We start from the raw sequence: 18002 nt of genomic DNA on the forward strand, positions 1-18002 counted from the left end.
GTCAGCAACCCAATTCCCAAAGCCTTGCCATTGTGCCTAAAACAGCTAAATTCTAGGAAAAGCTGCAGGTGGCTGCATCCTGTTCACACAGCCAGAATGAGCCTCTGTCACATTCTGAATGTAAGAACATGGCTAATTCCTTAATCCACTCTTACAACATACAGATTATAATTCAGTAGTGTCAATCAACTCCATGTTAGGTGGGTCCCACGTCACCACGGCATGGCGTGTCCTCAGGTTTAGGATGGAGGAGACGCCCTCCAGGTATGGAGGGAAGCTGCGAATATATTGAATAAGCAGTGGCAGGCAGCCGACAAGGGGTGGTCCTCAGGCCTGGGGGTTGGGCTAACAACTCCGCACTGTAAAAGATAAACTCGCTACGAAAATTCTCAAGACACCTCAGACCTAGACGGATTCCTTGGATAAACGACCTAAGCTAAAGAAAATGGCTATGAGATTTGGTACATGGAATGTTCGAAGTATGTATAGGGCAGTTTCACTCAGAGCAGTGGTGGAAGACATCTTAAAATATAAATTAGATTTAGCAAGGGTACAGGTCAGATGGGACGGAGGGGGCATTGTACCAGCAGGTGAATATACATATTTCTATGGAAAGGGGAATGAAAACCATGATGTAGGTAAGGTTTTTCTGTACACAAGAGAATCGTATCAGCAGTTAAGAGAGTAGAGTTCATTAGTGATAGAATATCATATATAATATTAAAATGTCGCTGGTGTGATATCATTGATACGAATGTTCACGACCCAACAGAAGATAAAATTTATGATATAAAGGACAGGTTCTATGAAGAACTAGAACAGGTATTTCATAAATTCCCAAAGTACCCTATGAACATTTTGCTAGATTTCAATGCCAAAGCAGGGAGGGAAGACATTTTCAAAACAATGATTGGGTATGAGAGTTTGCATGAAATTAGTAATGATAATGGAGTTAGAGTAGTAAACTTTGTCACATCAGAAAATCTTACTGTCAAAAGTACAATGTTCCTGCATCGTAACATCTATAAATTTACTTGGATATCTACTGATGGGAAGATACACAATCAATCGACCATATTCTGAGAGACAGGAGACAGCATGCAAGTATACTTGGCGTCTGATCATTCAGGGCAGCAGATTGTGATACTGACCACTACCTGGTGGTGGAAAAGGTTAGGGAAAGACTGGCAGTAAGCAAACAAACAACGCACAGAGTTCATATGGAGAGGTTCAATCTCAAGAAATTAAACGAGGTAGAGGGTAAAATGCAGTATCGTGTTGAGATCTCAAATATATTCTTGTGGCCTTGGAAAACTTGACCACTGAGGTGGATGTTAATAATGCTTGGGAAACTATTAGAGAGAATATCAAAATTTCTGCCAAGGAGAGTCTAGGTTATTATGAAATGAAGAAGTACAGGGTGGGGCGCAGAAACTTCTTTTTTTTGAAGGCGAATAAAAGAAAAATTATTGCTGATAGACAAAATTTATGTGTAGCTAATGAAAGAACATACTTTAAAGTTTTAAATCATGTAGTTTTAAACAAAATATCTTGGAGGTGGTGGCCATCGTTCTCTATGCACTGATGCAACCGTTTTCTGAAGTTCCCCTCTGCAAGTTCCAATATGTGCACCGGAATTTGGGCTACTTCCTGCCGAATAACATTCTTCAGCTGAAGCAGGTTTGTGGGGCGGTGTTTAAAACCCTATGCCTTGAGGTATCCCCATAAAAAGAAATCACAGGGCGTTAGATCAGGTGAGTGCGCTGCCCACGGGATGTCACCTCGAAGCGAGATGAGTTGTCCGGGGAACTTTGCCCTCAAAACTGTCATCGAAGCTCGGGCTGTGTGGGCTGTGGCATCATCCTGTTGGAACCAGACATTTCCTAGATGGATTTCTTCAAGAGCTGGTTCGAAAAAGATCTCAAAATCGACTGCTGAACTGCCTCCACACTTTCTGGTGTTGTATTGGTCCGTTGTCATCCTGATGATTTTTTCACCACACTCCCGGGTGTCCTAAAGTTTTCTACCCACAAAACAATGGACTTCCAGTCGGGAACTGGACCTCTGGGCTTAATTCTGAAGTGAGTATGGAACGCACACTGAGGGGTATTAGACAGAAACTTCCGGGACTGCTATGTTCGCTGAGCCTATCCCCACTTTTCTGCAACCTCCTCTCCCTTCACAATGCGTCTTCACAAAAAGGAAGTTTCTGCGCCCCACCCTGTATAAGCCATGGTTCGATGAAGGATGCTCAAAATTACTAGACCAAAGAAAACAAGCCAAATTGCAATGGTTACAGGATCCAAGCGAAATATAGCACTTAGGGATAATCTCAACAATATAAGACGTGAAACAAGCAGGCATTTCAGGAATAAAAAGGGGAATATCTGAAAGACAAAACTGATGAGCTTGCAATGAACAGTAAGAACAAGAACATTAGAGACCTGTATAGAAGAATAAATGACTTTAAGAGGGGTTACCAACCTAGAATTAACTTAATGAAGGATGAGAATGGTGATCTCCTTGAAGATTCCCACAACATTTTGAATAGGTGGAAGAACTACTCCTCTCAGTTATTGAATGTACATAGGTTCAGCGGTGTTAGGCAGATAGAAATGCACACAGCTTGTTGGGAATCATGGACTCAATACAACGCGATCATGCACATGGTGCGGGTAAACCATTCCCCATGGTGATTTAACAGCATAGGAGCCGCTGCTGCTGCTAGGGGCAACAGGACCATAAACACTTCCCCGCAGTGATGCAACAGCAGAGGAGCTGTGCTAGGCAATGAGACGGTAAACACTTCCCTGCTGTGATGTAACAGCGGACACTACTGCTGCTAGGGCAACAGGGAACAGTATAAGAAGCCAGATGAGGACCAAACGTGGAAGTAGTGTGTGTGCAGTGAGTTGTGTTGAGAGAAGCAGTGTGTTGTGCCGAAACAGAGAGCAGTGGAAGCCAACAAGAGTGTGTGTGCCGACAGAAGACAGTGGAAGCCAAAAGAAGGCAGTTGTGGTGTACAGTGTGCACCTACAGAAGACAGTGTGTGTTGAGAGAAGCCAGTGGAAGCTACGCAGAGAGCAGGGCAGTTCTACAGTCTAGTGAGAGTTGTTAATATGAAAGGAGTGACCGTGAAACGACTTGTTCAACATTCTATGTTAAAGTTACATTGAATTGTAGTTACAGTGTTGAGTAATAGTGACGTTGCAAAAGAATACACTCCTCGAGGTCTTGTTTCATGTCACAGCTGAGCAGTTAATACCTGATACCAGCCCATTTGAGGTTCAAATTGCTATTGCAAAACTGAAAAGGTATAAATCGCCAGGTAGTGATCAAATTCTAGCAGAATATGTTCAAGCAGAAGGCGGAATATTATGTTCTAAGGTCCACGAACAAATTACTTCTATTTGGCATTAGGAAAACTTGCCTGATCAATGGACGGAGTCTTATTATTGTACCAGTTCACAAGAAGAGTGAAAAACTGACTGTAGTAATTATCGGGGGATATCACTGCTATCAACTTCATACAAAATTTTATCCAATATTCTTCTTTCAGGGTTAAGTCCACATATAGATTAAATTATTGGGGATCATCAGTGTGGGTTTCGATATAACAGATAAACTACACGTCAAATCTTTGAGAAAATATGGGAGTACAATGAGACAGTACATCAGCTATTTGTAGAATTCAAGAGAGCCTATGATTCAGTTAGGAGGGAAGTATTGTACAGTATTCTCATAAAGATTGGGATAGCCATGAAACTAGTTAGGTTGATTAAAATGTGTTTAAACGAAATGTATAGTAAAGTTCGTACAGGTAAATATTTGTCTGATAAATTTCCTATCCAGAATGGCCTAAAACAAGGAGATGATTTATTGCCACTCCCTTTCAACGTTGCTTTAGAATATGCAATTAGGAAGGTCCAGGGAAACCAGGTGGGACTGAAATTAAACGGGACACGTCAGCTGTTGGTCTACGCCAATGATGTGAATCTACTGGGTGATAATGTAGATAATAAAGAAAAACACACAAACTTTAATTGACATAAGTAAAGAGGTTGGTCTAGAAGTAAACACAGAGAAAACTAAGTATGTTACTGTCTCGTCACCAAAATGAAGGGCAAAATCATGACATAAAGATAGGAAACATATGTTTTGAAAATGTGGCACAGTTCAGATATTTGGGAACAATGATAACAGATCGAAACTTGATTCAGGAGGAAATTAAGAGGAGATTGAACTTGGGTAATGCTTGCTACTATTCAGTCCAGAACCTTTTGTCTTCTCGTCTGATGTCCAAAAACATAAAAATTAGAATATACAAAACTATAATCTTGCCTGTGGTTCTGTATGGGTGTGAAACTTGGTCTCTGACATTAAGGGAGGAACACGGACTGCGGGTGATTGAGAACAGGGTGTTGAGGAGAGTATTTGTACCAAAGAGGGATGAAGTGACAGGAGGTTGGAGAGAACTGCATAATGAGGAGCTTCATAACTTGTATTCTTCTCCAAGTATAATTAGAATTGGGAAGTAGTTGCATGATTGGCAGCTTCTCAAGAGAGGCCCAGCTCCACGAAGTTAGTTAGTTATCAATATCCCCAAGAAAGGCTCAGTTCCATGAAGTTAGTTACCAATATGCAGCCATATAAAATAAACAACTAACATTTGAAAGGGACAAACTCTATAACAAAGATCATCACGAACTAAACTGTATCTAGTACCAGAAAATTTAACTAGATGACAAGTATAAAGAAATGCAGGAGTATGGGCTAAATAGGCAGGGGTTCGATCCCGGGTCTGGTCAAGTGGGATTTCTGGTGGACAAAGTGACTCTGGGGCAGGTTTTCTCAGAGTACTTCGGTTCCCCTGCAAATCTTCATTCTACCAATTGCTCCACAATCGCCCTCACCTATCACCTGGGGCTGATACAATAGGCCAGAAGTGGCCACAGTACAAGGGACCACTACTTGTGGGTACTAGTGGGACCCACCCCACTAGCAATAATAAAAAAAATGTGCTAAATAGTTTTTCACATCTTCATTCAGACCTCACTTTAATCTTCCTTAGAAAAAATTCTTACCGTGCATTGGTATGGTCTATCTCGTTCATGGTTACACCAAAAAATTGTATAATTTTCTATCTTATTTCTGTCAGAAGCACTAGCTGGTGGTTTCCATGAAAGCTCATATTCTCCTTTGTCAAACGCAATTTTTGTGAATGAAATAGGTTCTGCTGGAACTGCAAACAAGAAATTAAACCACAGATTACATAAATACATATCTGACATGGACTACCATTAACACATACCAAAAAGCTGATAAAAAATTTATGATTACCAAGAGAACTGAAACTAATGAAATCAAACTGCAATTAATTTCCACAATGTACATTAATCTTCCCTTCACAAGTACACCTGGCCTCCTACTGAACAGACATAATGATTCTTTTCTTTACAGTGTAGTGGCCAGACATGAACTTGACTCTGCGCCTCCAGTCTAACAAGGTTTCAAATGTCTTAAGCTATGGGAGCTGGGAGAGCCCAATTGATATTGCACCTACGCTACAGGATGGGTAACTGAGAAATCAGGGATTAATTCCCTGCAGCATGGGCAACATATTTTTCTTACTTCTCCATAATGTTCACATCAGCTCTCAGGCCCTTTAAGCCTCCTATTCAATGGGTACTAGAGGCTGTTTTCCTGGGGGTTAGGAGACTGGGGTGTGACCACTCACCTCCATCTAGTGCCAAGGCACAGAATGGTGCAGGTTGCTTCATCAATTAAGACCAGGGATATGAATGAATGAATGAATGTATAAGGGGTGGGCCTTCTCGGCCCTTGTACCGCGACCTACAGTGTTCTATTGTGGTTAAGACCAGGGATAACTTTAGTTTATGTCTTAAGTTTCACTCTGAAACATCTACATGCCTTCATTTGGTTTTTAAATACAGAAACGGCATTTTTAGCAAGTTTATAAAATCATGGTCATTTAAATGCATTAAATAATAAGAAGAATATTTACTTTCGGTCTTGCTTGGTACATAAACTTCTGACACATCCTTGGAGTAACCTTCCTTGTTCGCTGCTACAATTCTGAACCGGAAACTATTGAAGCTTATTCCTCTGAATTTTGCATATGCATTTGTTGTTTCATTTGGTTTGAGTGATCTGTAATAAGCAGAAACTCATGTACTAATTAAATTCTTCAATGCTAGATATCACATACATACTGAATGAAGTGTTTAACCAGTAAAGAAGAGTCAGACTTTGCTATCACCAGCCAAGATGAGCTGAAGTAGTTCTAATTCTCATATATCACAAAGGTAATCATACAGAGGAAAACCAAACTTTCTAATGGACATAAATTACGTTATGTCATCAGCCATGACAGAAAGTAGTAGTCTTTCACATTGAAAATGTATACAAATATGATCAATAAATAGAGCAATTAAAATATATGTGCATCAATCCAGATGGTTAGCTTTCATAATTCTGAGTAAATTAAACCAGGAAACATAATAAAAGTGATGACAAAATTTCCTGCCAAGCTGCCTACCCCTCTGAGAATTTCCTTACAATTATTATAGTAAGGGGAAGAAATGTGTTGTGGCACAATCCTGCAAAGTGCGCAGTGATCCATTTTTGGAGTCAGAAGACACAGTACTTAAACATATAGTGACAAGGCACATCTAGCATTATTTTATGCATCATGGACTTCACAAAGATTTTCCTCTTGTACAAAGTTTATGGGTTCAAAATACATTGTTGTGTATGTCTGAATTTTGTTCTATGAGAAAATTAAAAAATTACCATCTCATTTTATTGCTATGCTGTATTTACACTTTCTTCTTCCACATAATGCCCCATGTTAATTTATTTACTTTCTTATAATATGCAATTTCACACAATTTAGAGCCATTTGACCAAATGCCAGAAAAGCACAACCAAGGGATTTCATACAACAGGTCACTTGTTTAATAACCACCAGAAGTCTGTAACTGAAAACTAGGGTTAATCCAGTAACTACAGAAACAAATTCCAACCACAGATTCTTGCCCCATACAGATAACTTGCACTAACCTTCTATGTCCATTTTCCTCAACAGATATAATTTTGTATTCAAAGTTATCTCCATTTTTTAGGTAGTCAGGAATGTGCTGCCAGTAAATGTAGACATCTCTATTTGGAAGGCCACCAGACACTTCAAAACTTCCAATGTCGGTTTTTGGTACAGCACCAGGAACTGTAAGTATGTTAATGAAAAGGAAAAACTTAGAAACATTAAAAAGAAGAGTGGCACAATGGAAGGAGAATACAGTACTTACTTGAACATAAACTTCCACCCCCCTCCCCCCAAAGAACACCAGACATACTACTTATAATTACCTGTTAATTTGCACCCATAAAAAAAAGATAAAGCTATCCCTTTAACAGGCCGTGAAGACCCATAGTGTTGTGAGACCTTGAGGATCCCACATTTTCTCTAGACATTCGGCTCACAGATGGCGGTAAGGTTGCCAGCTCTGCGCGCTGGCCACCCTTTACACTGCAGGAAGATCCCTGGTACTGATTTCTGTAAGAGGCTGAGTTGACCCCAGGGCCACAGTATAGCTGGAAGGATTACGTAAACTGGGGGGNNGGAATATCCACGTCCATGGGACTCAAACCTGCGACCATCCAGCTTGTAGCATAATGCCTCAACCAACTATGATACTGCATGCTCCTGTCCATCACATAGGTTTCATTATAAAAAGGTACTCAGGAAAGTGCATCATTCTTCTTCTTTGTACACAAATAATAAATCAGGAACATGATTATACTTGTACAACAGATAACACTTAACACCATATGTGGTACTCATATCTTGAGCCCATCAACAGCCTCATACCAACAAAACAAAGAAATGTATATACGTAAATCAGGTTTGCCAATGGTTCCACTATGCTGATATACCTCTTTGCCTCAGGAACATAACCATCCCAAACCCCACTCAGCCTTGATGGTTCAAACCAAGTCCTTCAATTATTACCAAAATATTGTCACATGTTGAGTGTATAATGCGACAAATAACTACACGCCTTATTGGATACAGCGAATTTTATTTCACATTTGCTCTTACAATCACACAATTTGCAAGCTCAACATTACTGCCATTGGCAGTATCACAAACACTGTACTGCAATTACGCCAGAATACAATTAACTGGTGACTGACTCGTAACTAGAGAACTCGAGAACTAACGGCTGGCCAACTCAGAACTAACTTGAGAACTGACTCTGAATAGTCTTCGCTGCCCCTTATTTAGCCTCGTTCCGGACAACACAGAAAACAGCAACATAATAGGCACAACTGTTGTCTGGCGCCGTGTTGCTATCAACGCTGTCGGGAGTTGTTTTCTGCTGTGTAGCAATGGCGGCATCCCGTGTTACGTCACTACTGTTGACTCGCGTTGCATAGCGATCAGTATTCTGGGACTTGGCTAACATCGGCTCCACTCGGCGCGTCACGGCTGGCAGGGGAAGGGCGTCATCCATAGCGCAACACGTCACACTGCTCCCTCCTTAAGGCTGTTCATCCCGAATAGCCTAATGGTGCACCCCCGTTCCTTTTCTTCAAACGATGGCTTTCTGCGTCTCCTGTTATTTCGGCTACTCCTCTTGCAGCGACTATTCTTCCGTTACATCCACTCCCCTCTTAAGACAAAGCTCGTCTCGAGCGGTTCCCTTCTAAGTTGCCAGAAGATCCAGTTGTGTCACAGTCATCCATCGCTTTCATTCTTTCCTCTTTCACTCTTGATAGGGAACCCGGTCTTTCTACTACTGGTTCCTCCCATTCGGGCCTTTTTCTTTTTTTCCTTTTGGAGGGGGTCGACCCCTCCACAGTGTCCATTTTCTTATTTTCAGTAACCCGCTGGAAGTACCGACTACTTGTTTTCCGAACTCTCCTCTGAAAGTCACATTGACGGTCTTCTCTCTCTGTCTCTCAGGCGTAGCAGTCCATCTACGTCTCGGTTACTTATACCCTCGCTGCATTTCTGTTGCAGCTGACGCCTCCTCCCGGACGTCTGTCCTGTCACGGTTCCCGTCCTTCCTTTCCAGGCTTCTTTTCCAGCATTGGCCCTGGTTGAATATTTCTTGTGCCGTGTCGCACCTGCACGACTAGTCAGATTTCTGTCGGCAGCCATTTTGTACCACGGTCCACAGTTTCTTTGAGTCGAAGATTTTCTGAGGATGTTCCTCTTGCGCCATGCCACTGTCGCACGACGGGACACCTTCCTGCGGACGATGGCCAATTTATTCTGGGATCCACGACTTCCCTGTGTCGGATTCTGCATGTTTCACTGATGTCGGTCCCTGCGCCTTTTCTTCTTCGGTTCTCCGACCGGCATTACTTTGGCGTCTTGTACGAGTACCGCTTGTAGTTCTGTCGCCTCAGGTTTCCTATTCACTGAAGCTGGCTCTTCTTCTACTAGACGTGCCTCCATTTCTCGGCAGACCATTGTCTCTCTGACCGGTATCACTATGGGGACCTCTTCTTGTTGTTGTGCCGTCCGTTCTTGGGTTGCTTCCGTTTCCGCGGCAGTATTTTCTCGCCAGGCTTTCAAGTCGGCATCCATTTTCGCCAGGATATCCCTTTTGTCTTTTTTCCTATTGGCCTCCAATTCTTCCAGCATTTTAAGTATTAGTTGAAAGTTTTGCTCCTCCATTTTTTTTATGCAATTTAATACTTCTTCCTAGATCGAGGTGTGTTCAAGTTCGTAAACCACTTCTGACGGTCACGTGTGTAAGTTCGTATCCCACTTCTGACACCAGTTGTCACGTGCTGAGTGTATAACGCGACAATAACTACACGCCTTATTGGATATAGCGAATTTTATTTCACATTCGCTCTTACAATCACACAATTTACAAGCTCAACATTACTGCCATTGGCAGTATCACAAATACTGTACTGCAATTACGCCAGAATAAATTAACTGGTGACTGACTCGTAACTAGAGAACTCGACAACTAACTGCTGGCCAACTCAGAACTAACTTGAGAACTGACTCTGAATAGTCTTCGCTGCCCCTTATTTAGCCTCGTTCCGGACAACACAGAAAACAGCCACGTAATAGGCACCACTGTTGTCTGACGCCGTGTTGCTATCAACGCTTTCGGGAGTTGTTTCCTGCTGTGTAGCAACGGCGGCATCCCATGTTACATCACCTCTGTTCACTCGCATTGCATAGCGACCAGTATGCTGGGACTCGGCTAACATCAGCTCCGCTCGGCGCATCACAGCTGGCGGGGGGTGGGGGAGGGCTCATAGCTCAGCATGTCACAGTAAAATCATCTGTCATATTACTGGTGTGNTAATAAAAGCAACAGAAGAGTAGCAGCTATAAAGATGGGAGAGCCAACAAGAGCCAAGTTATCTTTATACTCACAGGTAGGTTCTGTCCTGAAAGTATTCATAGTTGGAGCCGACCACTTATCTTCTCCCACTGCTAATGGAGACCTCAGGTACACACGAATATCATATAGGGTGTTGGCATACTTCAGGCCATCCAAGGTGTATATGTACTTATCACTGTGGCGATTCAATGAACTTGTATTTGCAACCTGATAAAGAGCATTCAATGCAAATGATATCAATACTTAGGTCATTTAATTCAACAGAATACTAACATTACAAAGAAACCGAGCTCAGAACAAACAATTCCAGGGTCATTAAGATGTTCAAGAAATTTCTAGAACATTAATATTTGCTGATCATTCAATAGTTAATAAACTGTTCAGGAACTTATCCACTGTTATAGAATCCAAACCATAATGAAAAGTACCACATATATCAAACATCTGACCCTATTTTGAACAAATTTAATCATTCTACCACCTTATTTCTGTAAGATTTGCTTTAAAATTATTCTCCTGTATGGCTTGGCTATAAAAAATGACCTCTTCAGGGAGGCTTCACAACCAGACACTTCTCATTTCAACATCATGCTACATGTATGTTCCATCTCGAGCTTTTTAAATTGATCACCTTATCAGTCACTGGCAGAAGATACACACTGTTTATATGTCATAAGCAAGACTTACTTGTATTCCTTTTGGAAGATAATGATGGTACACAACTGCTTCTCTCAATAAAATTATAAATTCAGTTTCTAAATGTTCTGTGGGAAGACACTCTTCAACAGATCCACAATTCAGAAAAAAGAGAGTGTGTGTGTGTGTGTGTGTGTGGGTGTGGGTACTCACTTGAAGTACCTTCAAACCATTTAAATCAGTGGGAACAGAAGAAATTCTATAGTCACTTTTGCAGCAAAGGGTGTAACACTTAGTTCCTTACATCTGTCACACATTTACAGCCTGCCTGGCATATGGATTTATTCCTATGGCCTGGAGACAGGTACCAAAGCCTGGGAAATCTGAATATACCGAGGCTAAGCCATATCATCCTATCAGCTTCTCATCTTTCCTTTTGAAAATGTCAAAGAAATTAGTGGACAGACATATTAGGCATGGTGTACTAAACGAGCATCCTCTATACCAAAACCAACATGCCTACCAAATTGGAGAGTCCACTGCAACTGCACTTCATGTAGTAACACACATAGAAGGTGCTATTTAATGCAAGGAAACTGACCTAGGAGCACAATAACTACACTGTCAAGAGAAACTTTGAATGTGTCTATGGCTAGGAGATGCCTGCATGGAGGTGTACTCTTGCCTCTGCTATGGAGCATGGTCATGGTTGAGCTTCTGTGGGAGCATAATGACAATGATCATTACACAGTAGGGTATGGAGATGGTATTGCAATCCTAATTACTGGAGCTCAGACTGTGCCAGAGGTCTTACAAACAGCTCTATGCATAGTCCAGCAATTGTGCAATTGGACAAATTTGTCCATCAACCATAATGAGACAGTGATTATACCTTTCACTAGGAAGAGAGATATTACAGGACTTAGAGAAAAAGCAGATGAACAAGGTAACCAACAAGGCCTACAGGGCCTTCTGGACATGCAGAGGCACAGTTAGGAAAACTTGGGAATTGAAACAAAAGGTGATGTACTGAATATATACTGTGGTTGTAACAACCATAGTCACCTGTGCTACCACTGTATGGGTCGAATTCAAAGCAAATAAGGTTGAACTTAGTGAACTGCAAAGGATGGCCTGCCTTCGTGTTACTGGAGTAATGAAAACAGCTCCAACAGCTGCAACTGAAGTTGTCACTGGACTCCTGTTACTGCACTTACGCTCAGAGGCTGATGGCAGAGCAGGAATTTATGGCATCTACTGCAGTGATCAATGGAAACGTAAATCTGAAGGTTTTTACCCACACATATGACTTGGAGCATGACAGAAGAACCCACCCTACAGATGAGGATTAACCAATGATACCATGACACATCCATGACAAACCTTTCACAGTCAGAACTTTCTGAACATCTGCCTTATGGTTTAGGCTTGGCCCCTGGTGACTTCCATCTGTTTGATTTGCTAAAAAACTACCTTGGTGGCAACTGTTTTGCAGAGGAGGAGGCTGAAACGGAGGTGCACAAGTGGCTGAAACAACAGTCAAAAGACCTCTTTGCTGTGGGTTTTGATGCACTGGTAAAGCGATGGGTCAAGTGTATTGGTTTTGGTGGAGGATATGCCGAGAAATAAATGTTTTTTTTTTCCAGAATTGAATATCACGCGTTTTACGTTTTATATCCATTTGTGACCCATTCACCAATTCTCCCTCATAATTTAATGATGTCAACACAATTTACTGAGGCAATTCACCTTTAAAAACACTTGCCAATAATGTTAATATACAATTTTATTTTAGCATATTACTGATCTGAAATGCTAGTGTCCAGCGAACTCTAACACAGAGTTTGCTGGGCAAGATTAAACACCACAAGCTTTTGAAAAGAATGGAATAACATGGAGCCAATTTCATCTCAAACATGTTTGTGTTATGTTGCAGTTATATTGTTGCACTGTTTCTCAACAAGGACATTTTGTCAACTGGTTTACAACCAAGTATCTTCTTTCCCTTTCCACTACAGGAGAACTCAGCATATCAAGAGTGACAGTTGTACCATTTTAAACAGTCATATTGAAGAAAACGTGTGATTTCAGTCAAAACACACACCATCACACTTATTGTAATATTTGTGTCATTTTCATTCACAACACTTCGTAATTGCTCTTTCTGTTCATTGACAATGACATCTGTTTCCTTCTAAATGATCTTTTGGCCATCTGTTGACATCTGCTGTTTACTGTCGACAAATCTCTTAAAACTGGATTGTACTCAGGCTTCCTGGCACAAGAGCGCCTATACATTTGAGGTATCACTGAACGTTACTGCAGATGATGAAGCCACAATGGTGTACTTCTATGGTTTGCTTTCTGACTTATCTGTTTTCTTCATGGAGTGTTCACTATTCTCTGCGGGTATAACCACAGTTCTAGTACTCACTGATCTAGATCACTGTTGCTCTCAGGTGTTTCTCAAATTCTGACAGCAGCAACTGCTTTCTACTGGACACCTTTCATGGGACCTTCGAAGCCCTGGAATAGTATGTTTTTCAAGAGATACACACTGCATGTTCTGAATCCACTGTTTCCTGTATTGACAGCTGTTCCTCTATCCCATTCTTCAGCAAAAAGGTTTCCAAACACTGGTCATAGTATGCCCCTGGATAACTTCTTTATCCATGTATCACAAGCCTGACTAAAAGCATATTTCATAGGCCTACAGATAGTGAGCCATGGCCAAGCTCACAGACTGGCTGAGGCAAAGGCATCAATCTCAATAACATAATATTGGCCCATATAATACTGCATGCCTTAGGAATTATCCCACTGAAGTGAATCTGTAAGGAAAGCGCCTTGGTATGGAACAAACACAGGGTTCAAACAGCAGGCAGGTGAATACAACAGACACCTACCACTCTGATACTTTTCACCTTATAACAGGTTCATACCCAGGTCTCTTGCAGGAAAGTTATAAATATGAAATTCTATCATTTAATTCAGGCTGTGAGTAGCTACAGGGAGGATTTAAATTCTGTACAATGAAGGTTAATGTGGCTACTGTTTACTATATCAGAATACTATTGTTCTAGATTTTGGTTAAAAATTTTACCAAGGATGTCTGATATTGATAATCCCATTCATGTGCCCTCCTCCTGCATCCATATGCTGCTGCAGGTAATTTTGATCCACTGTTATTCTAGTTAATGCCATTGCTCCCTTGCATATTTTTGTATCCTGTCATGCTTCTGCTTCAACAGCATCTTCCATAACAAAGATAACTTCTTTTATAGAATCTTTGTGTATAAGGTGATAATATTTAATGACATCATTCTATATGTGGATGATGGGAAAGAGAAGACTAACAGAAAATGAAAGAGGTGGAAAGAGAAAAATTGTATGAAAAAGAGCACTGAAAAACATAAAAGGTTACTTCCCAAGAGCATATATTTAGATGAATTCCTACACCTGAGCTAAGACAAACCATGAATATAATGACAACCAAAGAAATTTAGATTAAAATTTTTCTTAAAATATAACTGAATAATATATGAGAGTGAAGTTTTGATTTGGAGTTCAGTTTTAACACCTTAAAACATTTTAAGAAAGCAATGAAACACACTAATGTCCAGATGTAATAGTACTGAAAGTTGTATAATACTCAGATAACTGTGATTATGAACAGGCAAACTTTAACAACAGATCCTTTATGAAGGTAAAGACATACTGTAATTCAGTGTAGGTCTGTGGTATCTAGTGTATGAGGCCACCTGATGTTGGCTCATACACAAACTGTTGATTATATTTGGAAGTTAAATTTGATATACCTACCAGCCATTTGCCACTGTCATCATATGTCGACTGGTATTCAATTTTCTGTACAAGTCCAGGTGGAAAGAGGTCCATAGGATAAGGAACGGACCATTTTAAGGTGACACTTGTTACTGTGACATCAACGATGGTGAGATCAGTAGCAGGTGCCGGTATCACTGGAAGCAATAACAACATTTAGCTGTAAGATGCATTATTATTCTGTGCACAATGCATCAAAATTTATGCCCCCTACAGAAAATAAGTGCAAAGAGCATCCCAACGTACATTGTGAATAATGACAAATCTACCTATATCATTATCATCACCACCACAAGTGTCATCATTTCTGTTACATCACATACAAGCTGCTGAATACAGAGAGTCAATGGATATTAATAAATTGCTAAACTCTTCTCAGTATTACAATCCTTATAATAAAGTCAAATGAGAAATCACGAGTTAGTTTCAAAATGTCAGAATTATGATTCAATAAGACAAGCACATTCTAAATCAATGTGACTAGAAATGAACATGTTTGTGTATGGGCACATGTGCACACATACTTCAATTTAAAGCCAAAGTAGCCTTTAATCCTACAAAATAAATTTCTGAGTAGTACTAAGACACTAACCTGTAAGACAGAAAAAGGTGGAAGCTCATAAAGAAACTTAACAACTTCATTAGCAATGAAGATGCATGTTGCAACAGAGAAAGAAACAACTGGATGAGTGATGTTTCAAATGCAAGAGGATGATGATATATAATATTATACATGTAAGCTGGTTGAGGTGAAAAGTGTAAAAACTCACCAAAAATTCTGAGTCAGTAGATCTCAACATTTACCTCCTATGCAGGGCAGCAAACATCCAACCAATATACTATCTCCGTTCAGATATTTCTTTACATCTTCAGCGTTATTGGCTCCACTGCATCAACAATGGCATTGCAGAGATGGTGTAGGTCACTGACTTTGGTCTAATACATGACATCTCTGACATATCCTCACAGACAAAGGTCAAAGTGAGTCAAACTTGGTGAAAAAAGGAGCCAAGGAATATGGCCCCATCAACCAATCTACATTCCTGTAGATTGCTTATCAAGGAATTCAGTGATAGATGTCCAGAAATGTGGTGGTGTCCCATCTTGATGGAAGAATATCCATCACATACTTGTAGCACAGCATAGTTCTCCAGCATGTCAAAGCACAGACAACATATCACTGTTTTTCATGGCACAAGGATAGTCCAATCACTCCTGCAGTGATTAATCTGCAACACATGCTTGATAACGGGGTACCCTTCTTATGTTTCTTCAGAACACGAGGATTCTGAGATCCCCAGATATGACTATTATGGTGGTTAACTTTACCTGATATAAGAAAAGTAGTCTTGTCACTGAAGCACAAGCTGTTCAGGTAGTCACTGTCACTGTCTATCTGAGACAGAAAGTTGGCAGCTAAGTCCTAGTACTGCAGTAAGTCACACTCCTGCACTTTCAGTAGCAACTGCAATTTGTATGCCTGGAGTTTCAGCCGATTATGCACCACATTCTGGACAAATGAATGAGATATTCACAGTTCATGGCTTGCGTGCCAAAGGGACTTCACTGGACAGCTTCCTGAACGGCTTCAACTTATTCATGTGTCATCTGCTGTCTACTACTAACACCATGTCACTCAAAACTCTGGTGGTATAGCAAATGCTGGAACCAATTAACAATGGGGTTTGTTTGGTGGATTATGCCTATACTTCTGGTGAAACTTGATGTGAACAGTCATACAGAACTTAAATTCTGCCACCCAGTAACACCACTGAACTACGAGGCACTGAGTAAACAAATCACAGTAAAATGTGATATTCGAACCTGGAAAAAACATTTATTTATTGCCATATCCTCTGCCATCATTGATGCATTTGTGGTGGACTGAGCTGCTACCTAGCGATACAGGAATCCTATTACATCTATTACAGCTGTTTCACTTCCATTTGTGACCTACTTACTGACTCTCCCTTGTATCTCTTGAAGTGTGAATGACACCATCTTTGCACAAACCAACTGATGGCTAATGTGCATGTGCAGCAGTGTTTCCAACTGTTACTAGCACAACATTTCACGAGTTTTTACACTTTTCATCATGAACTACTGGCATGTATCATCACTGTAAGGGCAATTATTCAGTTTCTCTAATGGCAGTAGCATCTAGAATTCCAAATATATTACAAAACACCTGGAGAGACACAGAATATTGGTTGATATATGCTGAAAGGGGGGAACAATGTCAAGATCTACTGACATGGCAAAATGTTTGGCAAGATTCTACACTTTTCTCTTCAAACAGCTTGCTTGTATCTTCACTGTGAGTGAAGTTATTCTGTTTCTTTATTGATGTGTTCATTCTGAACACCTGTACTGTACCTTGCTTAGAAATATTGGTAAGTGTACTTGCTCGGTTAGGTGTCTGTCAGGTTGAGTGAAAGAATCCTTTCCACTTGTCTCTTTGTGGTACTCCAACAACACGAACTGTGTAATACCATGGAAATTTATCAAAACAATTTACGTGATGAATCCACTTAATAACTGACTCATAACTTACCATGTGAGTAATGATGGAACTTTATATTTTTGCTCCAATTACCAAACATGTTTCTGCCAGTCAGCGTGAAGTAATAGTACTCATATGGTAGCCGGTAGTGAGGGTCCGTACTGAGATCCCAAAAGCAATAGCTGTCTGTCTCATTTTCTATTACTTCTGGACATTTGTAATGCATTCTGAAAACAGAAAAGTGAAATCAAAAGAATTCTTAATATGATACAAAACTTTTTGCCTGAAATGGAAAGATGGTCTTTTTAATTTAAATTATTGACATTTGTAATGCATTCTGAAAACAGAAAAGTGAAATCAAAAGAATTCTTAATATGATACAAAACTTTTTGCCTGAAATGAAAAGATGGTCTTTTTAATTTAAATTATTATCAGGAATATCATACTTTATTTATGGGTCCAAGGAATCCAAAATAATACAATGAGCCACAGAGCAGCTGAAACAAATATGCTGTAACCATACTTAACTGAGGGAAGAAAATAATGGCCACATAATTAACATGAATACAAATGTATGACAAGTATTACTGTGCAAAATATATTTAATTTTTAAGTGTGTG

General features: G+C 40.3%; 1 protein-coding gene across 7 annotated transcripts in view; it reads right to left on the reverse strand.

Annotated features, from left to right (window-relative positions):
* Nucleotides 1-18002, reverse strand: part of LOC111868233 (cytokine receptor) — a 474286-nt gene that overhangs the window by 67138 nt on the left and 389146 nt on the right. For all 7 annotated transcript variants that reach the window (XR_004513445.1, XM_023858720.2, XM_023858690.2 and 4 more), the window contains 6 exons: nt 17434-17609; nt 14859-15016; nt 10433-10607; nt 7084-7246; nt 6026-6171; nt 5085-5242 (listed from right to left, as the gene is read on the reverse strand). Coding sequence is in view for 6 of the 7 variants with exons in the window: in XM_023858720.2 (XP_023714488.1) it covers nt 5085-5242; nt 6026-6171; nt 7084-7246; nt 10433-10607; nt 14859-15016; nt 17434-17609 (976 nt within the window). In the remaining variant the exon portion in view is untranslated. The remainder of the gene's footprint in view (nt 1-5084; nt 5243-6025; nt 6172-7083; nt 7247-10432; nt 10608-14858; nt 15017-17433; nt 17610-18002) is intronic.

The sequence above is a fragment of the Cryptotermes secundus genome, unplaced genomic scaffold (assembly GCF_002891405.2).
Source record: "Cryptotermes secundus unplaced genomic scaffold, Csec_1.0 scaffold166, whole genome shotgun sequence".
In the NCBI taxonomy this organism is placed as follows: Eukaryota; Metazoa; Arthropoda; class Insecta; order Blattodea; family Kalotermitidae; genus Cryptotermes; species Cryptotermes secundus.